A 24,256-nucleotide genomic window follows, 5' to 3' on the forward strand; every position below is an offset into this window, starting at 1 on the left:
CTAGTTAACGTCCGGACGAACAACCCAAACACTTGGAAAAAGTTAATCCCCCGAGTTTTGGTGCCAAAGCAATACTTTGTACGTTGGGACCTGTAGAAACTGATGATTATTCTTGGAAATTGTCCCTATGGATCTTCAGTTGTCAGTCAACCTACGCCTTGATTGGTTGAGGCCCGCGGTTCTTTTGCTCTTGGCGGAGAACAAACTATAGGCGGTCGTTAATACTGGTCGCAAAAGGGCCACTGATGTTTCCTTGCAAGTCTACCACTGCTGGTAGAGACAGCCTTCGGGCTATATTGTGACCACATACTCCGTAGGTGCATAGCTCAAGGATGCAGACGTGGCTGCTGTCAGCCTTATCACGCATGCACCTATGATATGAGCTTCAAGGGTCTACCCGAGCTTGTGTGGGTTGCTCCCGCCTGCACTCGCAGATCCGCAAGGCATTCCGGTGAGTGAGTATAAATAAAGCTTCGTCGACCCGAGTCAAGCTGCAGTGGCAGTGCGACGAATCGTACGTAATATTGTGGGCTGTGCAATCCGTGATGTCTAAAATTTTCGATCGATGTCCATTGTCACATGTGCAGTAGGGGTGATCTGGTTCTGTCCCCCGCAAATTGAGGTGGCAGGAAGAAGAGCCTCTTCTCTGCACATTGAAACATTGTTTATGCGATTGACTGATGCATGGTTTGCATAGTTTAAATGACGTGAAATGAGTCTTGATGGATGAAACGAGTCTGGGTAGACGTCGAATGCTGTTTTGGGCACAGTTCAGAAAGTTTTTCTTGTGATCTGAGGGCCTGGAGAAGAGGAGCTTGGGAGGTCCAAAGATTTTGGGCTGGCTTAACCCTACCCCTTGACCTTTAACCCGCAGCTGACAATCTGCTGGCAGGCAAGACAAGCTCTCTGCATTCACGTCAGTGTCACGGCGGTGTACGATATGATTTAGCTACAGTCCCGGAGGTGGCTGCCTAAAACAGCACACGGTGCTTTGCTCGACCCTTTCACTCCGACTCCGTGCCAACTCCACCAAAGAGAACCAAATAGATGGTATGAGCTGATCCACGTCGGAATTGGAAAGACTTTGATATTATATCTGCTGTTACTTTCTGTTTTATTCCGAGAAACTTTATTACAACTGATTATTGTATCGCTTCTATTAACTGACCAAGCAAACAAAAACATCCACCGGACGGAGGTTTCAGGCAGCAAAGTTTCATGACGTCATGCCAACGATGCCTTGTTCCTTACTCTCACTTCCACTGGAGCTGGCCGCTCAGATTGCCCGAGCAAGTATACCGGATGGAATTGAAGGTCTTGCCTTGACTTGCAAACAGCTTCGCGCCGCCGCCGAGCCGCTCTTGGCAGAACACTACCGTCGGAAACGACGATTTAGGCGATTCAGGTTCCCTCTCACCCATGATGTCCACACCCAGTTCCTCGCTCCTGGCACGAGAGCCTCGAATCCCGCGGACCCAGATCCTGCCTCTAGAGCTACAGGCATCAGGATCCACAAGACAATCGACCTCATCCGCGCCATTCTCGTCAACCCAGTCGTCGGGGATTACATTCTCGAGGCCGACCTGAGAGGCGAACCTTCTTTCAACAATCCCGACTACAGAGACCTTGACGACGATCTCAAGCTGCCCCTGGATCCCAGCCGTAGCTCGTCGTTCCCACGCATTGAAGACCACGACAGGGACCTATTCAGAACTGCCCTGTGCGAGTCTGCGTACTTACAGCATGCCAACCAGGATCCCGATCACTGGCTGGAGCAGCTCACCAACACGTGTACAGGCCACGCCGAGGTTTTCCTGCTGACCCTACTGCCGCGCGTCAAGCTTCTATATCCTCCTGTACACTGGGGGTATATTGGGAGGGCCAACCAAAGTCCCGAGCTTGAAAATGTTTGGGCAGTGCTCGATGCGATTGTGAACCGGGCCAACGACAAATCTCTTCCAGCTAAAGATGCCTCTTTGTCTCAGCTTGAACGCATAGGTCCTACCCTACTGCCTTCGTACGAGCTGTATTGCGCCCTCATCCCGTTCGAGCCGTTCCTTGGTTTGGACTCGGTTCGTACGTTTCATGGGAGCGGCTTTAAGTTCATCGACGACAGATACACAGGTAATCGCTTCCACCCACGCTATAAACGTTATAGTCAAAATCTCGATACCCTCGAGCTGCTTGCCTGTGTTACCAGGCGACCAGAACTCTCGGCTCTTCTGGAGAGGTGTGCCAGTGCCGGTCTCAAAAAGTTTCGATTCTCGTACGAGACCAAGTGGCACGGCTGTGGCCACAACTGGGACGCCGGAGACTTTCTTGATGTTGTGTGTCGCCATGTGGGTCGCACTCTCGAGGAACTTTCGGTCACCAGGATCTCCGGCTTTCGGGGTTGGGGAGATATAGGCACCACAATGACCGACATGCGGACCGGGTTCCCATCTCTCAAGATCCTTGAGCTGGATGTTCGTATGATGATGGGGCCAGCCAGGACAGAGGAGGTGGTTGCTGCATACAGCAAAAAGGCATATGGGCCTTGGCCGCCTCGAGAATGCGCCAACGTTCCACCTGCGCGACCCCGGCTTATTGACCTCCTTCCGCCCCAACTCGAAACCTTTCGCCTCTTTTGCTCCATGTTGGAGCAAGACGACCTCGATTGCATCAAAGCACTGATATCAGAGCTCCGAGCGGAGCGGGCCGCAAGTCTTCCGCGCCTGCAGGAGATGGGCTTTTACTATTACCAGACGGACAACATCAAAAAGCCCCAAGTCCAGCAAACTCTGAGTGAAGTCCAAGATGCTGGCTTCTCCATGCATCCCAACGAGAAGGAGCACAGCTGGGAGTACAAGGCTGTCAATCCCAAGTGGGTGAACGACTCCAAAGAGATGTTCTTTAGCAACTACACAACATAGAGGCTCAAGACCGTTCTGGTTGTAGACTAGTGTTTTGCGATGGCTTTATGTGAAAGGAAGCTGACGTTGCTGGATACGTCCCTTGCTTCCACGTTTCTGCATGACAGCGAAACAAGCTATGCGTTGGAAATTGACATGGTTACAGTGCATCCACATAGGTGCTGTCGGCCATGGCTTTGGTGCTGTCGGCAAAGGCGAGCTGATCGAGGATGACGTCCGTAGGTTCCAGAGTTGTGCATATATCTGGTTTCAATGGTCTCGGCTCCATCTCCGCATTTTTCGTCACCTATCCTCTGGTCACCACGGAAGTCAGCTGGGTAAACACATCAGATTATGCAAAAAGTCGCTTACATCGTTGCATCGCCAGATCCAAATCCCATCTCTCAAAAACTCGTGTAAAGCTCCTAGTCAAATACGGGTCGGTCTGCCGCTTTACTCGGGTGGCCGGCAGGCAGCTAAGACGGCTGAGGGCATCAGTTTCAAAAGCTCAGTCTCCAGCCCTTGTATATCTATCTAGCCTACGGAAAAAAAGATTGGGTTAAGCCTCGGACGAAGATTCGTCTCTAGCTCAATTAGCTCGCTTTTTTTCCCTGGAGGCAAGGCCCCTCTATCAGTACTCTGGGACTGAATCGCCGACAGCCGGCCGTAGGAGGTCTTGAATGGCGGTTTTCGGGATCGTAGAACCCTGTTTCGTCTCCCAGTCCGGTGAAAACCAAGACAAACGTGACGTTTTGACAAGAATGTCCTTGATGTTCTCAGTTTTGATGTAGAGGAACCCTTTGTTTTCCCTTTGGGCAAGATGGAATGAAGGGTGTTTGTTCGACCATAATTTAACCGGACCGGGTCCGATGCCACTGTGCAAGTAATGCGCAACCAGAGATCGCTCCGTCACGAAATATAGGTATGTGGGAATGGTCGCTGCTATAGAGGAGCCTAGCAAGAAAACTGCAAGGATCAAAGGGCAGAACATGGTTGGGCGAGATTAAAGTTTGTCGAGAGGAAACCATAAGTCGAGACTGACCACTCAGCTGGTAGTGGCGAATAAAGACGGTATTTGGGAAGCCAGATTGTACAAAGACAGCGAGCGAGCAGCGATACAAATATAAGTATTTGGGACAAAGGTTTTTAAAAAAAAAAAAAAGGCTACAGCAAGGGATTCTTGTATTATTGATACATAAATAATTGGTGACATGGTTTATACATATTGAAATTAGGAAATTTCCGATCTGTATGTTGATCGGTATCACAATGGACCACAGTTAAATACGAGATACGGGGATGGTTTAATGCAATAATATGATTGTAATATAATGCAAAATGTTAAGCTTGATATAAAAATGGCGTCAAAAATCCACCAGGGCTACAATTCAAGGTAAAATTCTAGTTTGGTTTGTGTTCGTGGCACTTTGTAAGCCCGGGGGATAAATAACTGGTTGCATCATAACATAGGTATTTATTATTAAAGGCTCTGCAGCTCTTGCACCTCTTGTGCGATGAGATCTAAACCTGGAAATCGGCCTACGCTTGACAGATAATATAAAAGTATAAGGATTACCGCTGTTGCCCATATATTGGATCCTGGACCCCATATCCCAACCAAACAAAAGAAAGAAAAAAAAAACATGTCCCAGTTTGGTATGGTTTTTGCTGCCGTTTAGCCATCAATGACTCTGACATTACCATAATGATCTGGAATACCAACACCCTCTTTGGTTAACGTTCCAGATGTTGTTGTCCAATCCGCCCCAAACATCGGGTTCAAGCCTGCGAATTTATTCTTGACGAGGACGTCTTTGAAATACTTGGTCTCGATTGGATAAAGTGATAATTTTTTCCTCTCTGCCTTTTTATCAGCATACTTCTGGTTCGAGTATAGTTTGGCCTGGCTGGGAATAAAAACACGTCCGATGATAGTACATCCTAGAGGCTTGGTCACGTAGTAGAGAAATTCTGGAGGCTCCGCTGCTATCGCAACTTGTAGAGATGAGAGCGCGATGGCAAGTGCCACGATTGAAGGGCGGACCATTTTTGACAGGGCTAAGTCTAGTGCGACAGATGAAATCTTCTTTTAGTGGTAAAAGAAAAAAATCAAGAGCTAGGGGAAAAAGATGGGTTGGTACAAATCGTTGTAGTTTTGGAGGTCGAGAGACGAGGCTTCTTTCTATATGTAAATGCCCGTGTACCTAGGCATCTCTTGGTCAAGTAAATTATTTTCAAATACATCGAGGCTGCAATTAGTGTTTTGGTCAGGCCATTTGTTCATTAATAGCAAAACGGTTGTGACTCATAACTCTGAACTCGTTGCATGATGACCAAAAACCCCCTTCCTAGTCCGTCGCTCATGTCCGGCTCGACCAAAAGCCACATGGTGAGAACAAGAGTACCTGGTCCAGAATCCAATCCAAAAGCTTCATTGGGCCTGTTAACGTGATGTCTATCTCTAAGAGTATGTTTTCGCGCTTGGTAGCTTTGGCTGGTTGGATGATACGACATTTCTTTCCTCTGGGACAGCACTTTCTCAAAGAGGAAAGCTTGTGCAAGGTAATGACAGCTTGGACCAACCAAAGAAGGTAGGCGAGCGATTCGTATGTACCTACCTAAATAGCACACCACAACATAACCAGCCTTTGCAGGTCCATGCCCACGAGTGACAGGGTGCAGGGTTACTGGGATTTTGTCCATGGCTTTTATTGGAAAGGTGTAGCTTCCCAAAGCCAACACCAAAAAGGAGACCCTAAAATACTTGTGGCTACCCACCACACGCGCGTGTTTGACGCGATCCTCACACGACATCCCGGCTTCGGATACGTCAACACTCTCCATCTCCCTCCGAGGAGCATAAACCCCCATCACAAAGAAACACACCCATCGGCGCTGTCCTCTAAAAAGATGCCGCCGTAGATCAGCCCCTCGTCTATCCCGCTCGCCTGGTACCCAGAGTTGACCACATCGTCAGTGCCCGTCGGCTTCTTGAGCAGGCCGAGCTGGTACTGGCCTTCGCCCGAGTTGTCGTTGGGCGTCGGCGCGCAAGAGGCCGCCTTGAGGGGCTCGTCGTTTTTGGAGTAGTAGACACGCAGCGTGCTGTTGCGTGCAAAATTTTGTAAATCCTGTCAATTATCGTCGGCCCGGCTTTTTTGCATACTGGGAGCCCCCAAAAAAGGAGCCCTCAAAAATAAAATAAAAATAAGCTTACTTTTTGACATAGTCAATCGTGACGGCAAAGTTGTTCCACGCAGTCTCGTCGATGGGCGTCGACCAGATCTGCCGGTTGCGCCGGTCGAGAATCTTGAACGTGTCGCTGGGCAGCTCAGGCTGGCCCAGGATGCTCCCCATCTCAAAGTTGAACTGGTTGGCCGAGTAGTCGGCCGTCTCGTGCCAGACGTTCTGTTTTCGGCAAGCAAAAAAAAATATCAACAAGACAGTCCTCCCCAAAGTGAAACATGCCCACCTAGCAAGACTCCATAAAGGGCAGCAACCAACGTACGAGATACTCATGGCTCAGATTCAACCCCCTGGCCGCATCAATCTTGACGCTCCAATGCAGCGTCCTCACCCCGACGGCACCCGCCCCGCCCGCGTTGGCGTCGTCCCTAAACTGCAGCCCCGCCCGCCGGAACCCCCGCTGCGTCTGGAAGGCGGAGCGGTCGCTCAGCGTCACCGTGATGGGCTTGTGGGACGCCGCGTCCTCGAACCGCGGCTGCCCGGCCCCGGCGGGGAACTCGATGATGTCGCTCCACTTGAGGCCCTCGCCCTTGACGTAGCCCGTGTTGAAGGGCGAGCGGGCCGCGTCGTCCAGGTCCGTGGCCGCCAGCGTCGCCGGCACGCGCCCGTCAAAGACGATGGGGCATCGGATCGGGCCCGCTGGGTCGGCGGCGCGGGGCGAGAGGGGCGTTGCTGCTGCTGCTGCTGCTGCTGCTGCTAGGAGCAGGGCCGGAATTAAAGCGGCGAGAGGCATGGTGAGCGAAAAGGCCCGAGAAATGATCCAAAAATCTGGATCGTGGTTTGTAACAAGCGAAGAGGTGTCCCATGCAGCTGTCGCCAGAGCGTGCATGGCCTGTATTTATCCCACTCGTGTTCTCGACGTGGCCATACCAACACCCATACACCGTTCGGGAACGTCGGGATCGCTACCCATGGCTTCTTCGCCTGTGCTGTAATGTTCCATCGCCGGCTAAATGCCAATACTACACCTAAAGTTTCCTTGCCCAGGACACCGGCTGCGGGCTTGCTCATCCCGATAATCCTTGCCCGCGGTTCATAGGCCGTATTTTTTGGGTTAAACTACCTTTTTTTTTTTTTTTTTTTTACCTTTACCACCTATACCATTTTTACCATTATTATCACTATTACTGTTATTATTCGAGCAAATGATCAACGGTAACAATGGTAAGTAATAGGTGGTAAATAATGGTGGTAGGCGGTAGGTAGTAGGTGGTAGGTGGTATATAGTGCAGATTTCTCGGCGTCCATCTTCCGTACACCCCTTACGCGCAAGTGCGGTTTGGCTAATAATCGGACAAGCTCATTGAGGCAAGCGACAAACTATGATTGCCATTGGTCAAATTCTCCCAAATAATCGACTCAAAACACCCAAAGAACTCATGCATCAACTCAAACCTAGAAAATGTCTTCAACAAGTAAAACAATATGTCTTGAACTATTCATACAGGTAGCATTGGCATTTTACTCCCCCGTCATTTCACGCAAAAAAAATGGACAAGAAAAATAACCCAGCCATCATGATATCCGGGCGTCTAGACAACCGCATTAACACCCTAGTAACCATATCCGGTAGGCTGCGGTGCGAACCCATTCGCTCCAAAAGGCGCAGGAGAGGTCGGTTGTGTACCAGGTCCAGCCGTAATCATGAGACGTCCGCCACCGAGAATAGGAGCATTGTCCTCCTTCTTTTCCTGCTCCTTCTCCTTGGCCTTGCGAGCCTCGTTGTCTGCCTTGAGAACAGCAAGCTCCTTGGTCTGCTGTGACAGGAGGTTGATCATGTATGGCATTGTGAAATCGTGCAGGCCGTGGCGCCATGACATCTCAAGAACCAAGTCGGGCCTGATGAGGTCGTAGCAGGCATAGAGCATACCAACGTAGCACTCGCGGTTGCCAATGTCGACAAACTGTAGGTTGTTGTTAGTAAAGGCAAACAGGCAAACCAGGGAAGATACGCATTGTTTGGAAACTTACGTAGCGCAGCAACTCCTCCACAACCTCCGACTTGACCGAGATGGCAGCCGTCTCAATGGCATCCTTCCACAGCTTGTCCTGCTTGGAAAGAGCAATCGACTTCTCCCAGCGCTTGTTCTTGCGGTAAATGCTGGCGGCGATCTGGCGGAAAAAGACAAGGTCGTGCTTCTCGAGGCGTCCAGCAAGCTCGACAGGCTCATAGTTGTCGTAGTTCTCGACCGAGTCGCGCAGCGTCTTGTAGTCCTCCTCCTCGATTAGAAGGTCGTTGATGGCATCGTTGACGATGCGCTTGTTTTGAGTCTGCACGTTCAGCAGGAAGGGCTTGATCAAGGGCAGGTTGTCCGACTTTTGGAACATCCTGACAACACGGTTGACATCAATACGAGGCGTCAAAGCCTGCAACAGGTCAGTCAACAGGGAGGGGTGCTGCTCCAGGTAAAAGTTGATGGCCTTGAAGTAAATCTCCAAGTTGGCAACCTTGACGATGATATCCCTGAATTGTGTGTGCTCCCACGAGTTCTCTGGCCTCTCAATGACGGAGAGGGCAGCGTTATCAAACTCATCGTAGTGGACGTAGCAGAAGACAAGCTCGGGCCAGAGGTTTGCCTCCTCGCATGCACGAATCATCTTGGGCAGGTTCATCCTGCTCCAGAACAGGTTAAGGTGCTCAATCAGGCGCTCAGGGTGGTACTTGGACAAAGCGATACCAAGCTCGGTGAACATTCCCATGTGCGCACGCTCCAGACCAAGACCGTTCTCAAGCAAGCTGATGAGCTCGTCAAAGAAGCCGTTGCGCTCATATTGCTTGACGAGGGTCTGAAGCTGCTCAGCGTCCACAATCAAGTTGAGACCGCAAATCTGTGCCAGACGGAACTCCTTCTTGTTGACGCATGCCTCGTGGACCTCCTTCCACACCTTGATGCTGTTGGCCTTGCGGGCACATTCGACAGCTGCTTGGTAGTCACCGAGATGAACGAGGGTGGTGGCGAGCTTGGCCCAGTTGGAAATGCTAGTGTAGAAGATCTTGGCAGCCTCAAAGAGACCCTCGCCGTATGCCTTGTCACCAGACTCCTCGATGTTGGTAACGTTCGTTCCACGGAGGAAGTCCTCGAGCTCAGAGAGCTGGTCCAGGCGAGCGTAGCAGAAAGCAAGAGCAGTGTCGATGGCGGTCTCGCGGAGTGTCTTGCGGGCCATGCGCAGATACTTGACGAGGTCCTCATTCTTGCCGGCGTGCGTAGCGATCTCAATAACCTCCAGGTAGTTCTTAGGGTCTTCAGCCTTGATGTATGACTCGATAGAGTCTGTGACACGCAGACCATCAAGCTGGGCCTTGGCAACCTTGCTCCAGACTTCGGGAATATCCACATCCTCGGCGTAGGCCTGTGCGCGGTCGATGCTGACAACATTCTCGACGAGGACGTTGACGGCGCTGACCTTGTCGTCAATCTTCTTGAAGATCTCAAAAGCCTCCTCGTACAGGCCGACGTCGATACAAACGGCAGTGATCTCTTGAGGGTTGAAGCCATCCAGCTTGTGAATGTAGTCCATCACACGGGACTTGTCAGCCTTGGCAGCGGTGAACATGAGGAGGTTCTGGAGGTTCTGGTTGTCGCTAAACGGCGATGGCTCCAGAACAATCTTCTCCAAAAGCTCAATGAGCTCGCCTGGCAGATCAGCTGCCAAAAGGGCAGCGACAGCCTCTGAAACCTTGGCGGGGTCGGTCGACTCTGGAACGGCAGTCGAAGTGACCTGGTCAACAACGGACCGACGGTGGATGTTGTTTTCGCTCAGGACAAACATCCACAGCTCACGGTCAGCACGCTCGAGAAGGTAACGTGCTTGGGCCTTGTACATGGAGTTCTCGTTGGTGATGTTGACAAGCTCCAAGTCGTTGCCACCCTTGCGGTAGGCAATGTAGGCAAGGTTGGGGTCACGCTTCTCGCAGTACTTTCCGACCACGAGCGAATCATACTGGTCGTTCTCCTTAAGGAACTTCTCAGGGTTGTTGTTGGAGTCAATGTAGATCTTGGCGAGGGCGTTGAAAACGGCCTGCTGCTGGTTGCCGGCCTGAAGAGTAGCCTCGAGGAAGGGCAGAAGCATCTTGAGGCGATTCCTAGTCTCAACCTCGGCGACGAGCTCATCGATGGGGATAGAAGCGGGGTCCACAGTGGAAAGCAGGTTCTTGATGATGGCCTCATCACAGTCAACGTCCAAGAGACCGCCAATGACGGCGGGGGCACGTGCAGGGTTGACGCGCTGGACGTACACCTCGATGGACTTGAACTGCTGGTTCTGGTACAGGAAAAGAACCAAATCGTGGACAAAGTTGAAACGGTCGCACACAATGATCAGAGGCAGTTGCTCCGTCAACTTGGCCTCCTTGAGGAAGTTCTTGACCTTCTCGGGGTTGTAGTAGTTGCTGTCTCTGCAGATACGCTCAACCTCGCTGAACTGACCCATCTTGGTGGCGGCCTCGATGTACTTGAAGTGGACGTCAGGGTCCTCTGACAGGTTGACGATGCTACCGAGGTAGTAGAAGAGACCCTCGGCAGTCTTGTACTTCTCAAAGAGATCAATCAGCTTGGTAGGGCCCAGGAGATCCGAGTACTTGGTGGCAACCTGAACGACCGACTGCAGGTTCTGGCGAATGTTTGTCTTCATCATGGCATCGAGGCAGTCCAAAGACTGCTCCACAGACAGCTTGCCAAAGAAGTTGACGAGCCATTCGGGGTTAAAGTTGGGCATGCCAGCAATGTTGACAACAACGCGCTTGACGGCAGCAGGATCCTCATAGAGCTCGAGCGCCTTCTGGTGCAAGCCCGCCTGCTCACACAGGGCAGCAATGCGACCCTTGTCGAAATACGTAAACATCTCGTTGCCCAAGATGGCATCGGCAACCTGGGGGGCGTTCATCAGGTTCATCTCCAAAAGCCTGGTCTGCAGGTCGGCGTGCTCGGGCTTGTTGTCCTTGAGAGCGTCCAAAAGGAAGGCCGTGGCCTGCTGAACCATGCCCTGGGCCTGGAAAACATCTACAACACGGGCGATGTCGACAAGGGACCCGCCCTCATGGTTCGCAAGAGTCGTGGCCAGCTCGGCACCCTTCTCGGGGTTGATGCGCACAATGTGGTTCAGCAGCTGGATCCAGTCGGGCTGGTAGCCAGTTTGAGCGCAGTACGGCAGGATCTTGTCGAACTGACCCGTCTCGGCCAGACCGGCAACAACCTTTTGTGGGACGTTGGCTTTGAGGTAGATCTTGAGCGCCATCGAGACGTCGTGCGGCCTAACCATGTCACCAAACTGCTCGGAACAGTCCAGCTTGCCCTCGTTCAGCCACTTCTCGAGCAGCTGCTTGCGGTTCTGGGCCAGTACAGGCTGGGCCAGCTCGATCGTCTCGTGGTGGTTGAGGGATCCCTTGTCGAGGAGCAGACCAAAGTACTGAAGAATGTAGGACATTTGGCCAGGCTGTTGGGGCAAGTTCTTGAACTTGTTGATGGTCTCGGCCGTCCGCAGGAATCCCCGGGGCGAACCGGCGGCGACCTTAGCAGCCTCCATGTAGTTGCCACCGTTGAAGAGCTGCTGGAACTGCTGGCCGTACAGCTGGTCTGCACCAGGGAGACCGGCACGAGAAGCCATCTTGATTGCAAGCTCGGTATTAGCGGGGTTTTGCAGCAGGTAGGGGATCATGGTCTCGTCGTCGATTGTCACGCCGAGAACCTGACCCTTGCGGTTGATGCTGACGATGCCGGTAGAGTCTCCGTCGGGGCTGGTGGTGAAGATGGTTTCGCTCGAGATGCGGTTCATGAAGATGCAGGTGCCATTCTCGAGGTCGTAAAGGTGGATGAAGCCGTACTTGGTAACCAAGTATATGACGCCGTACTTTTGCGAAACCTGCACCGCGACGGGGAAGTCGTTGACGGCCTCGGCGGGGAAGTAGACGTCGACGTTCTTCTTCGCAAATGCCGGGTTGGCTTCTGGCTTGTCGACCTCAACAATGTGCAGCTTGGCGCCCGTGGCAGTCCTGACGGCGAATGTAAAGACCTTGGTATCTTGAGGGGCACCCTCCAACCTCAGGGTTCCGAAGGCTGCGGCGTGACCCTCGATGGATTGGCTGATACCTCTGTCCTTTGAGTAGAGCTGCATGTTGCCCACCACGCGCCCTTGCGCCTGAGCGATACCCACGACAACCATCCACTTGCCCTCGGAATTAGCGCGGTAGTTGATGATTTGGTTGCCCTAGATGAAAAAGAAAAAAAAAACAGTCAGCTTGATTCTGGCGATTGCCAGACGGCAGATCCAACCAACTTACGCTCAGGTTATCGTTTCGGGCAAACTGCTTCACGGGAGTGGCTTGGTTGGCATCGAAAACATCCCAGTGGTACACGGCCGCGTCAGTAACAAGACCAATTGTAGTATCACTGATCCACTTCCAAAAGACCACATCTTCGTTCATCGTTGTGGACTTGAGCTTTTGCTTGGCCTCCAGGTCGAAAATCTGCAACGTTCTTGATTGTGCGCGAAGGGCGATGACCTGTCTGGTGAAGTGCATGATGGCACTGTCGGCCTTGATGGGGCGTCTAGTGACATTGTTGTTGTTCTTGAGGTCGATGATGACAACTTCTGGTGATGCTGCCTCGTTCTTCTTTTCGCGAATGCAGACGTAGTGATCCGACTCTAGTGTCTATGGCGTCGGAGTGCATGTTAGTATTTGAATCTGTGCAAGCCGTCCGACGAATGGTGATGGCGACGTACGCAGGAGTTGAAGCCAATGGCCGAAGTGTCGACGCCCACAGCTGATAGCTGCAGCAGCTCGGTGAACTTGATCGGAAGAGGCGCCATGATGCTGCTCGTTGTGCGGCGCTAGACCGCGTTGGCCAAGAATCCCAACAATTGACCGAGGTCAAGATACGCCGGCAGGGCGGGTTTCGCGGGAGGGATGCGCCTGGTCAGTCAGACTGAAGTCGAGGTGAACAAGGGAAGGAGGTCCGTCTTTGCGAGGATGTTGGGCTCTGCCTGAATCCAGCAAGGGGTATTAAGGTTTAGCAGCCGCAAAGGCGAAGGTGAAAAAGAAAGAATCAGGAAAAAGAGAGTATCATCAAGGCGTCAGGATAACTGTCACCTCTTGAGGGGGATGAGCTCGAAGAGGGATGGTGAGGCGGTTGCTTGATGTTTGTGATGGGTTGGGAAGCAATCGCCAATTCTGACAGTCGCGAAATTGGCCAGCTTGCCGTCGTCAGACTCCCGACCAAGCTTGAAAGGAGGAGGCCCGTGCGTGCATTCCTTCATTCCATGGGCGGGTCCAGCTTGGCGTAGCTTCCGTTTTCTGCTCCACAGCGAGTCGATTCTGACCCACTTGCAGGTTTGCTTGGAGTCTTGGACACCTGGTGTGGAGGACAGTATTATGGCCTTAGGCAACAATGAATTAAGGATATCGGGGCAACTCAAAAACTCAATTCCACAAAACCATGACAAGTCAACCCAACCTCCTGTATTGATCATGAAATTGCGATTCAGGTTATGCACTTCGGTCTGCCAACTTGTTTTGTGATTGTTTTTGCTGCGCTCATATCACTGGAAACCATCAAATCGCTAACAGGCTTTGCAACCAGATGCCTCTACTACCAGCCCAAATACAGTTACCTGATGCTTCCAAAGATTGCTATGACAACAATGAACAATTGCGAGGTTCTGTTGTAACTTGTATGGCAGCCCACAGCCACACAACAAATAATAGACTTTCACATTTATATAAAAGTCTGATACACATGTGGCGATCATGATCCACGAATATGGGTTAAAAGTATACGTTTTTGATGGTTGGCGCATATTCACTGCCAACTACTAGATTAAACCACGGTCATGGTATCTTGAACACATCCCCTTTAAACCTAAACACGGTCCTGACGGCAGACTATCACGGCTTTGAAACCCCTCTCGGGAACAAAGTTTGGTGAAAGCCGTACGACCCGGCGTCACCCACACGGACGACCATACCGCCAGGAATATCACCCTCTACCACTCTTGCCTTGCATGTCCTGCGTCTATATGGACCGACGTAATCGGGCTCCGCGATGATGGTAAAGTAATTCCGGATAAAAGTAGTCTTCTTGCCAAAGTCTATGTTCTTTGCTTCTGCGGTATTCGCGCCATTGGCGCTTGCGAACACGACGTGACACCTTGTCGCATCGGGTTCGGGGTGCAACTTGAAGGCGTAAGGGGATGATATGGGGCTCATTTGCGGCTTGACTATAGAGACGTAGTAACCACGAGGTATCTCGCCTCGCCACACGTTCCCGCGGCATGGATTATCGCCGCCCTGCTCCCATTCCAATCGGACGGATAATCTTGGTCCGGGCGGTATGGCAAGAAATTTGACACTTTCTTTGTAGTTGGCATATCTTGTCTCTTGGACTTGATTATCTTTGAGTAGCCAGACCTCACAATCCTTCTTCAGGCGTTGAACTTCGGGCTCCCCCGTGAAGTGACTGAGGTAGGTCGGCTCAAGGTCATACTCTTGAGTAGGCTCATGGGACGTAGCAGCCTGGCCCGAATTGTAACTGGCAGTGTTTCCGCGATGGCCATATGCATTCCCCCAGTTCATCGGTGGATTGGCAACGACACTGGTCGGCACAACAACCAAGGTCGTGAGGGCCGTGATAAAAAGGCGGACGGTGTGCATTTTACCGGTTGGTGTATATTTATTTATCTTGACGACTGATATAAATGAGAGCAATACGCCGGGAACCTCAGACCCACGAGACGACAAGTGTTTATAACTTTGTCGACAAGTTGAATTATGAAAAGAAAAGTGGGTTGAGTTGAAAAAGACACTAGACAAAAGACATGAGCAATGTACTGCGACCAAGTGTTATAAAATAATTTTTCAATGCTTTGTTTGCTGGTAGTGGATATATATTTATTGTATATATATATATATATATATATATATATATATATATATATATATATAGAATGCAGCAGGGGTGGTAATAGGTATAACGATTTGTACATGACCGTATTTAGGTGTTACGATCAAGGTATCGGGGTAACCTGTTCTTATGGTAAAATACAGTGGGTTAAAGCAACTGAGCGTCTAACTGGGTAACTGGGGTTCTCAATAACTGGGGGTGAAATTATAATCGTCCTCAAATAAATATTAAGGTTAACTAAAGTTTAATTGCTGCTAAACAATCCTAAAATCGAATCTATTTATATGGTAATAAACGTACCTTATATAAATTATGTTCCGAATGTAATTGTTAATAATAATGGTGCTAACAGGGGATATAGGGGTAAACCCTAGGTGCGGCGTGGTAAATAACCAGTGCTAAAAGCGCTGAATAATAGGTAGAAATGCACTATAATTTTGGTACTGATAAATAATTGGTTGGGGGAGATTTTGCTTTATTTGTCACGGGCAGGCAGGGCGGACAGGTAGGTGCGGGCGATCAGGTAACAGGACAGAGTATATTGGCTATCTAGTCTTCCAGGTACAGGGTAGCAGGTGGTTGTTGACGAAGACGTAGCTCGAGGAGCTACATATCGGAGACTGCAGAGATTTCGCGTAGATATACGCGCGCGAGGCGCTCGGCCCTCGCGCCTTCACGTGACAGGGGTCATGACTAAGCGACAGCCCAGTGGCTGTCCTTCAGGTCTGTGACAGTATTCCCCCCTTCCAGGCCGAGCTCCGTCACGGCCGGGGCCCGGGCTTATGGGGGTATCGACGGTGGAAATTCTTTACCAATTGAGCAGCGTTTTCCAGGTAATCGGCAGGTTCAGTCGTGGGTTCGCTATATCCAGCCCAACGGACGATATATTTCAGCCGGCGGCCTCCTCGGCCGCGGGTTTCCCAAAAGGAGTCGAGGATCTCTTCGACTTCGTATTCTCTCTCACCTTCCACTTCCAAATGGGGTGGCGGTGCAGGTTGTTGGCCCGGCAGGGGCTCAACGTCAGCAGGTTTTAGTCGGTTTATATTGAAAACAGGGTGTACTCTCATAGACGACGGCAGGTCCAAACGGTAGGCGTACGGGCTAATCACCTCAGAAATTCGGAAGGGTCCCAAGTTCTTCCAATCCAGTTTCTTCTGCGGGCGGGCGGTCTGGATGTTCCGTGCGTCTAACCATACATATTGGCCGACGGTAAGCCGGCGGGCCGGGGTACGGTGTCGGTTCGCCTGTTCTTCGTAACGGGCTTGGGCGGCGGTCATTTCGGCGCGGGCTTGTTCCAGAATGGCTTCCATTCGGGCGGCTAGCTTTTCGGCATCCCGCTGGGCGGGCAAAGGCTGGTTCAGGGGTACCGGCTCGAATCCCATGCGGGGATGGAATCCGTAAGTCGCGTAAAACGGGGAGGTTCCGGTGGTCTCGGACTTGTGGGAGTTGGCTGTGAATTCGGCGAGGGGAAGCCAACTTTCCCAATCATCTTGCAGGTAGGCCACATAAGCTCTCAAATATTGTTCCAGGGACGCGTTAAAACGCTCGGTCTGTCCGTCAGTCTCGGGGTGGTGAGCAGTGGATAGCAGGCTGTCGATTTTCAAACGGGTTGTCAGGTGTTTCCAAAACTTCGACACGAATTGGGTGCCTCTATCCGAAACTATCGTCAGGGGCAACCCGTGTAGTTTCCATACGTGGTGTAGGTACAGGTTGGCGGTGTCCTCGGCATTGCAGGTCCCTTTACAAGGGACGAAGTGTCTCATCTTAGTCAGGCGGTCTACGACCACTAGGATGGCGTCGTGGCCGTTGCTTTGCGGCAAATGTGTGATAAAATCCATCGACAGGTGTTGCCATGAGCGTTCAGGAGTGGGCAGGGGTCGCAGGAGGCCCTGGTGGCCTTCGCGGGACGGGCTGATTCGGCGGCAGGTCTGGCATTTCTTTACCCATAATAATACGTAATGTAGCATTCCGGGCCAGTAATATTCTCGGGACATCAGGTCGTAGGTTTTTGCTTTGCCGGGGTGACCGGCGACGGGGGAGTCGTGGCAGCGGCGCAGGATCTCGGCTTTCAGATTATTCGAATCGGGTACGTACAGTCTATTGCGGTAATACAAATAACCGGATCGTTCTTCGCATTCGGCCAATTGCAGCTTGGGGTGACGGTCGGCGCCTGTCCTCAACGCTTCTAGGGCAGATTGCGTTATCGGGTCGGATTCGTATCCGGCGTCTAGTAGCTCTATCAGGTGTTTTTGGCAATAGGGGTTTGTTTTGGCGGATTATGGGTTGTAACCGGGTGGGGCGGGCAGGTAAATTGTGTTCTTTCAGTACGACTTGTGTTTGGTGCTTAAGTCGTTCATCCCCCTCCTCAGGCATATCCTCTGACCTCCTGGTTAGTGCGTCGGGCTTCGCTCCTTGTTTCCCGGGTCGGTAGGTGATACGGAAATTAAATCTTGACAGGAATTCGGCCCATCGGGCTTGTCGGCGGTTGAGCATTTTCGTCGTCGTAAAATATTCCAGGTTGCGGTGGTCCGTAATTACTTGGACCGGGGACGACGTCCCTTCGAGTTCCGGGCGCCATTCTTCAAAACAGCGGATAATGGCTAGCAATTCTTTGTTGTAAATCTCGTAATTGCATTCGGTAGCTGTGTGTTTTTTCGAAAAGAACGCGACGGGGCGGAGTATTCCGTCGTCGCCGTATTGTGACAATATTCCCGCAGAAACATAATCGGAAGCGTCGGTCTCCAGGATCACATCCTTTTCCCAATCGAAGTGCGCCAGTACGGGGGCTTCGGTAAACTTTCTCTTCAGCAGTCGGAAGGCGGTTTCGCAGGCGCTATTCCATTCGAATGCGACGTCTTTCTTGGTCAATCTCGTCAAAGGGGCTACGATCTTTGAGAAATCTCGGATAAAGCGCCGGCAAAAGTTGCCAAACCCCAAAAATGCTTGTACGTCAGTAAGCTTTTTGGGTGTTTGCCAGTCCAGGACAGCGGTGATTTTTTCAGGGTCCATTTTTACGCCTTCGACGCCGACCAGCAGGCCCAGGAACTTGGTTTCCGTCACGAAGAATTCGCACTTCGCGGCGTTGGCGTATAGCCCGGCTTTCCTCAGGGCTTCCAGTACGAGTTTCAAATGTTCTTCGTGTTCTGTTCGGGTGCGGCTATAAATCAAAATGTCGTCCAGGTAGGCTGTACAAAATACGTCTAAGTATTCGCGCAGGGAGTCGTTTATATATCTCTGGAACGTCGCGGGGGCTCCCGTTAGCCCGAAAGGCATGACTAGGCTCTTGTATAAGCCGAATCTCGTGCGGAATGCCGTCAGGTATTCTTCCCCCTTTTTAATCCGAATATTGTTAAAAGCGGAAACGATATCGATTTTCGAGAAGAATTTCATGCCGGCCAGGTTGTTCAGGGTCTCTCGGACTAGCGGCAGCGGGTAACGGTCTTTTACGGTAATGTTATTCAGCGCGCGGTAATCCACGCAAAACCTCAACCCTCCTCCCTGCTTCTTCACGAACAAAACGGGCGAGGCGACGGATGACGAACTGGGTCTGATAAACCCTTTTCTCAACTCTGCGGTCAGCCATTCCTTAAGGGCTATCAGCTCTTCGCGGGACATGGCGTACAGGGGGCCGAACGGCGGCGTTTTTCCTTCTATAAGCGGGATATGGTGGTCGGACGGTCGGTGTGGGGGCAGTTTCTCGGCTTCTTGCGGGGAAAATACGTCCGCGAATTCCCGGATTGTTTCGGGCAGGGTCGGCCCGTTCCTATTTTGGGGGTCGGCGGCTAGGACCTCATCAATCTGTTTCAAGGTTACGGCGTACAGTCGGCAGGATCGGCGGCGGGCGTACATGCTCGCGGCTTGCAGGGAGATAGGGGCGATATCCATTTCGCGGAGGGACGGCGGTCGGTCAGCCTGGTACTGGGGGCGGCTTTTTTTTGGTACGGCGTGTAAAGCTTTAACCTTCTCCGGTTTGTCGGGCATATTGCAGTGTCGGCGGCAATAGTCGCTGTCAAACGTAATAACGTGTGACGCGAATCCAATCGTTGGATCGTGCTGCTTTAGCCAAGGCATTCCTAGCACAATGGGGTAGTGGGCTAGCTGTGTGACGAAGAACAGCGCGTTTTTCTGGATGTGGTCCTTGATTCTCAATTGTCCTCGGACATAATGGGTGCACTTCCCACTTTCGGCGGTCCTTCCGTCGAATACTTCGATGTCGAATGGGTTTCGCAGCGGATATATTTGTAGTTGGCGTTCTTCGGCCCATCCTTGGTCGAGGAAGCATTTTCCTTCCGCACCGCAATCGGTGAGGGCATAGGTTGGGAGGTTTTGGCCCCCCACTGTCAGTTCGGCAGGCAGGATCATCAGGTCGGATCGTTGGTTATATTCCTCTTCAACGGGGAACCCGTGAACGGCGGCGGCAGAGATGCGGATCGCCGGCGGTCTATGCGCGGCCTTGGCGGCCTGGGGGCGACTTATCCCAGGCGGGCTCCGTTTTTCGAACTTCGGCTGCTGGAGCGGCTGGCGTCCGAGCCGCGGCGGGGGTTTTTAGGGAGTTTGGTTTGTATTTGGCGCGGGGACCTGGACCTGGACCTGGATCGTTCGATTCCGGCCTGGTGCAGCCGCGTGCGGCGGGTATCCGGTTCCGGGCATTTGGCAACGAAATGTTCTTGGGATCCACAACGGTAATATAGCATGTTTTCCTTGCGGTTGTGGCGGCGTTGGCTGCTCAGGTCCATAGGGTCGTTAAGCGGGAGCTCCGCGTTTGGTTTGGGGGCGGCCCGCGGTATGTCGGGTTGGGTTCGGGGAGCCGCGCGCGCGGGGGGCGCTGCGGCCCGAGGGGTACGTGTCTGTCTATTTTTATACTGCTGGTGCTGGCGGTAGCGGTTATCCAAGCTTTGTAGGTGTCGGGTGAATTCGTGGTATTGGCGAGATGGGGCGGGGTTGTGGAGGAGCATGTCCTGGAGCTCTTCCGATATTCCCTGGAATAAAAGAGGGGGGAGGGCATCCTCCGGCATTTCTCCTTCCAAAGACAGGCGTTGGAACTCCGACAGATACTCGGCGAAATTTACGTTCCGCTGCTTCAGGGCATATAGTTTGTTTTGTGCGTTTTGGACGTGGTCGGGGTCCCCGAATGCCTCCTCTAGGTATTGGAGGAGATCCGTATAATCTCCGAATTGGGGTGTGCCTCCGACCATTTTGGGCAGGATCAGGTTGTACGCTTTACCGGACAGTCGACCGGCTACATAAATCAGGCGTAATTCGGGGTTGGGGAAGCGGTCTTTGTTTGAGGTCATCTTCCCCCGGATTTGGGTGGCGAAGCGGCGGAGGTCGGAGCGGGCGCCCGTAAATTTATCGGGGTCTGGAAGTCGTTCAGAAAGGCGGGCGGAGGCGGGATGTTCGGAAGCAGGCGGCGGAGTCGTTCCCATAGGAGTAACCATAAGGGGTTCAACAGGCGTGTTGGTAGTTGGGGCGGGGGTGGTTATGTGTACCGTGGGTAGCGTTACGGTCCGAACTTCCTTCAGTTCGGACCGTGTTTTCTCTAATTCGGCGAAAGCGGCATCCCGGGAGGTTATGGCGGAGGCCTTTTCCATGGCCATGGCCAGAATGTCGGCCTGCGCCTTGTCGCGGACACGGTCCGTTTCGGCGCGGGCGCCTTGGGTCTCGGCGCGGGCGCGTTGGGTCTCGGCTTCCTGCATTTCTAGGCAGGAGTTCAGGCGGACGTTGCTATCGTGCAATAGTTGCAGCTTTTGGTAGGAATCGGAGATGTAAGACACCCATTGTTCAGGGTGTCCTTGTAGGTGTTCGATCAGTTCCTCGGTCGAATCGGTTAAGATCGGGGGTTGCAGTGACGCAGGCATCGCGGGCACCTAATGAAGGAGCTACGTAATGTCACGGGCAGGCAGGGCGGACAGGTAGGTGCGGGCGATCAGGTAACAGGACAGAGTATATTGGCTATCTAGTCTTCCAGGTACAGGGTAGCAGGTGGTTGTTGACGAAGACGTAGCTCGAGGAGCTACATATCGGAGACTGCAGAGATTTCGCGTAGATATACGCGCGCGAGGCGCTCGGCCCTCGCGCCTTCACGTGACAGGGGTCATGACTAAGCGACAGCCCAGTGGCTGTCCTTCAGGTCTGTGACATTATTTCCCTTACATACTCTCCGACATCGAAGTGGGGGTCCGCACGCCAGAAAAGGTTCCGGTGCCGCGAATGAATTTCCGAAAAACTAATTTGTATGGGTTTTTGAAAAAACACCCTCATTTGCATACAAACCATCTCTGGGTTTGCATTTAAACGTTAACTTGGTGAAATTTTCAACCCGGTACAGGGTAGCTGACTCGCAGGTGCAGGGTGGGTATTAAACCCGGTACAGGGTAGCTAACCCCACTCGCTGACCTTTAAATTGCATTCCTGCATTAACAAAGTAACGGAATTCCACCATTCCCCACTCCACTTCGGCACTAAATAAAATTGGCTATATACAAATAAAAGTGGGCTTATTACATGCAAAATAATGCATATAATTAACAGGGGTGGTAATCGCGCCATATATTTTAATAAATCTTTTATAAAAATTTACAAATCCGAAGAATGCCCGAACGTTTTTTACATTTTGTGGTTAAGGCCATTCCTTTACCGTTTGGATTTTCGATTTTTCCATCCTAATTTTTCCAAAAACGATAATATATTTTAGGAAATTAATTTGTTTATTATAAAAAAGATATTTTTCGGGTTTAATTAAAAATTTAACGTTTTGCAACTTTTGTAAAATTATATGAACGTATTATTTATATTTTTCCAACGTTTTGGAAAAGATAAAAATATCGTCCAGGTAAATAACGACGAAAATATCTAAATATTCCCTAAAAACGTAATTAATTATAATTTGGAAAATTGCTGGGGCGTTGGTAAAACCGGAGGGCATTATTAGGTATTTATAATATCCTTGTCGGGTGCGAAACGCTGTTTTCCACTTTTCGCCTTCCTTTATACGGATTAAATTATATGCTCCTTTAAAATTTAATATTATAAACCACTATATTTAATAAAATATATTTCGGAATTTTCCTATTAATAAGAGTGGGTAGCAATTTTTTATCATAATATCGTTTAATTGTTTGTAATCCACGCATATGTCACAGACCTGAAGGACAGCCACTGGGCTGTCGCTTAGTCATGACCCCTGTCACGTGAAGGCGCGAGGGCCGAGCGCCTCGCGCGCGTATATCTACGCGAAATCTCTGCAGTCTCCGATATGTAGCTCCTCGAGCTACGTCTTCGTCAACAACCACCTGCTACCCTGTGCCTGGAAGACTAGATAGCCAATATACTCTGTCCTGTTACCTGATCGCCCGCACCTACCTGTCCGCCCTGCCTGCCCGTGACATTACGTAGCTCCTTCATTAGGTGCCCGCGATGCCTGCGTCACTGCAACCCCCGATCTTAACCGATTCGACCGAGGAACTGATCGAACACCTACAAGGACACCCTGAACAATGGGTGTCTTACATCTCCGATTCCTACCAAAAGCTGCAACTATTGCACGATAGCAACGTCCGCCTGAACTCCTGCCTAGAAATGCAGGAAGCCGAGACCCAACGCGCCCGCGCCGAAACGGACCGTGTCCGCGACAAGGCGCAGGCCGACATTCTGGCCATGGCCATGGAAAAGGCCTCCGCCATAACCTCCCGGGATGCCGCTTTCGCCGAATTAGAGAAAACACGGTCCGAACTGAAGGAAGTTCGGACCGTAACGCTACCCACGGTACACATAACCACCCCCGCCCCAACTACCAACACGCCTGTTGAACCCCTTATGGTTACTCCTATGGGAACGACTCCGCCGCCTGCTTCCGAACATCCCGCCTCCGCCCGCCTTTCTGAACGACTTCCAGACCCCGATAAATTTACGGGCGCCCGCTCCGACCTCCGCCGCTTCGCCACCCAAATCCGGGGGAAAATGACCTCAAACAAAGACCGCTTCCCCAACCCCGAATCACGCCTAATTTATGTAGCCGGTCGACTGTCCGGTAAAGCGTACAACCTGATCCTGCCCAAAATGGTCGGAGGCACACCCCAATTCGGAGATTATACGGATCTCCTCCAATACCTAGAGGAGGCATTCGGGGACCCCGACCACGTCCAAAACGCACAAAACAAATTATACGCCCTGAAGCAGCGGAACGTAGATTTCGCCGAGTATCTGTCGGAGTTCCAACGCCTGTCTCTGGAAGGAGAAATGCCGGAGGATGCCCTCCCCCCTCTTCTATTCCAGGGAATATCGGAAGAGCTCCAGGACATGCTCCTCCACAACCCCGCCCCATCCCGCCAGTACCACGAATTTACCCGACACCTGCAAAGCTTGGATAACCGCTACCGCCAGCACCAGCAGTATAAAAACAGACAGACACGTACCCCTCGGACCGCAGCGCCCCCCGCGCGCGCGGCCCCCCGGACCCAAACCGACATACCGCGGGCCGCCCCCAAGCCAAACGCGGAATTTCCGTTTAACGACCCCATGGACCTAAGCAGCCAACGCCGCCACAACCGCAAAGAAAATATGCTATGTTACCGCTGTGGATCCCAAGAACATTTTGTTGCCAAATGCCCAGAACCGGATACCCGCCGCACGCGGCTGCACCAGGCCGGGATCGAACAATCCAGGTCTAGGTCCAGGTCCCCGCGCCAGATGCAAACCAAACTCCCTGAAAACCCCCGCCGCGGTTCGGACGCCAGCCGCTCCAGCAGCCGAAGTTCGAAAAACGGAGCCCGCCTGGGATAAGTCGCCCCCAGGCCGCCAAGGCCGCGCATAGACCGCCGGCGATCCGCATCTCTGCCGCCGCCGTTCACGGGTTCCCCGTTGAAGAGGAATATAACCAACGATCCGACCTGATGATCCTGCCTGCCGAACTGACAGTGGGGGGCCAAAACCTCCCAACCTATGCCCTCACCGATTGCGGTGCGGAAGGAAAATGCTTCCTCGACCAAGGATGGGCCGAAGAACGCCAATTACAAATGTATCCGCTGCGAAACCCATTCGACATCGAAGTATTCGACGGAAGGACCGCCGAAAGTGGGAAGTGCACCCATTATGTCCGAGGACAATTGAGAATCAAGGACCACATCCAGAAAAACGCGCTGTTTTTCGTTACACAGCTAGCCCATTACCCCATTGTGTTAGGAATGCCTTGGCTAAAGCAGCACGACCCAACGATTGGATTCGCGT

General features: G+C 51.9%; 5 protein-coding genes across 5 annotated transcripts; 1 reads left to right on the plus strand and 4 right to left on the minus strand.

Annotated features, from left to right (window-relative positions):
* The first annotated feature begins 884 nt into the window (after positions 1-884).
* MGG_07765 (uncharacterized protein) lies at positions 885-4,227 on the plus strand. The gene has a single exon (XM_003712930.1). The coding sequence runs from the start codon at positions 1,227-1,229 to the stop codon at positions 2,910-2,912; it is 1,686 nt and encodes a 561-aa protein (XP_003712978.1). The 5' UTR covers positions 885-1,226; the 3' UTR covers positions 2,913-4,227.
* A 127-nt stretch (positions 4,228-4,354) lies between these two features.
* MGG_07766 (uncharacterized protein) lies at positions 4,355-5,140 on the minus strand. The gene has a single exon (XM_003712931.1). The coding sequence runs from the start codon at positions 4,936-4,938 to the stop codon at positions 4,567-4,569; it is 372 nt and encodes a 123-aa protein (XP_003712979.1). The 5' UTR covers positions 4,939-5,140; the 3' UTR covers positions 4,355-4,566.
* A 507-nt stretch (positions 5,141-5,647) lies between these two features.
* On the minus strand, positions 5,648-7,107 carry MGG_07767 (uncharacterized protein). The gene is made up of 3 exons (XM_003712932.1): positions 6,397-7,107; positions 6,106-6,296; positions 5,648-5,993 (listed from the first exon to the last, which is right to left on the minus strand). The coding sequence occupies exons 1-3, from the start codon at positions 6,961-6,963 to the stop codon at positions 5,762-5,764; spliced, it is 990 nt and encodes a 329-aa protein (XP_003712980.1). The 5' UTR covers positions 6,964-7,107; the 3' UTR covers positions 5,648-5,761.
* A 403-nt stretch (positions 7,108-7,510) lies between these two features.
* Positions 7,511-13,332, minus strand: MGG_07768 (clathrin heavy chain). Its single transcript, XM_003712933.1, has 4 exons — positions 12,855-13,332; positions 12,412-12,783; positions 8,106-12,338; positions 7,511-8,038 (listed from the first exon to the last, which is right to left on the minus strand). The coding sequence occupies exons 1-4, from the start codon at positions 12,939-12,941 to the stop codon at positions 7,688-7,690; spliced, it is 5,043 nt and encodes a 1,680-aa protein (XP_003712981.1). The 5' UTR covers positions 12,942-13,332; the 3' UTR covers positions 7,511-7,687.
* Positions 13,333-14,016: 684 nt separating this feature from the next.
* On the minus strand, positions 14,017-14,781 carry MGG_13836 (uncharacterized protein; the record flags this gene model as incomplete). The annotated part of the gene is made up of 1 exon (XM_003712934.1): positions 14,017-14,781. One exon carries the CDS (start codon positions 14,779-14,781, stop codon positions 14,017-14,019), a length of 765 nt encoding a protein of 254 aa, XP_003712982.1.
* Positions 14,782-24,256: the final 9,475 nt, after the last annotated feature.

Source organism: Pyricularia oryzae, chromosome 3 (assembly GCF_000002495.2).
Source record: "Pyricularia oryzae 70-15 chromosome 3, whole genome shotgun sequence".
Taxonomy (NCBI): domain Eukaryota; kingdom Fungi; phylum Ascomycota; class Sordariomycetes; order Magnaporthales; family Pyriculariaceae; genus Pyricularia; species Pyricularia oryzae.

What these genes read in the sequence shown, in the direction of transcription:
- MGG_07766 (XM_003712931.1), bottom strand. Translation starts at nt 4,938, where the DNA reads ATGGTCCGCCCTTCAATCGTGGCACTTGCCATCGCGCTCTCATCTCTA.
- MGG_07765 (XM_003712930.1), top strand. Translation starts at nt 1,227, where the DNA reads ATGCCAACGATGCCTTGTTCCTTACTCTCACTTCCACTGGAGCTGGCC.
- MGG_07768 (XM_003712933.1), bottom strand. Translation starts at nt 12,941, where the DNA reads ATGGCGCCTCTTCCGATCAAGTTCACCGAGCTGCTGCAGCTATCAGCT. An exon ending in CCATTGGCTTCAACTCCTGC is followed by an intron (nt 12,784 to 12,854) that starts GTACGTCGCCAT and finishes CCGACGCCATAG; the next exon opens with ACACTAGAGTCGGATCACTA. An exon ending in TGGAGGAGTTGCTGCGCTAC is followed by an intron (nt 8,039 to 8,105) that starts GTAAGTTTCCAA and finishes AACAACCTACAG; the next exon opens with TTTGTCGACATTGGCAACCG.
- MGG_07767 (XM_003712932.1), bottom strand. Translation starts at nt 6,963, where the DNA reads ATGCACGCTCTGGCGACAGCTGCATGGGACACCTCTTCGCTTGTTACA. An exon ending in ATCTGAGCCATGAGTATCTC is followed by an intron (nt 6,297 to 6,396) that starts GTACGTTGGTTG and finishes TGCCGAAAACAG; the next exon opens with AACGTCTGGCACGAGACGGC. An exon ending in ACGATTGACTATGTCAAAAA is followed by an intron (nt 5,994 to 6,105) that starts GTAAGCTTATTT and finishes TGCACGCAACAG; the next exon opens with CACGCTGCGTGTCTACTACT.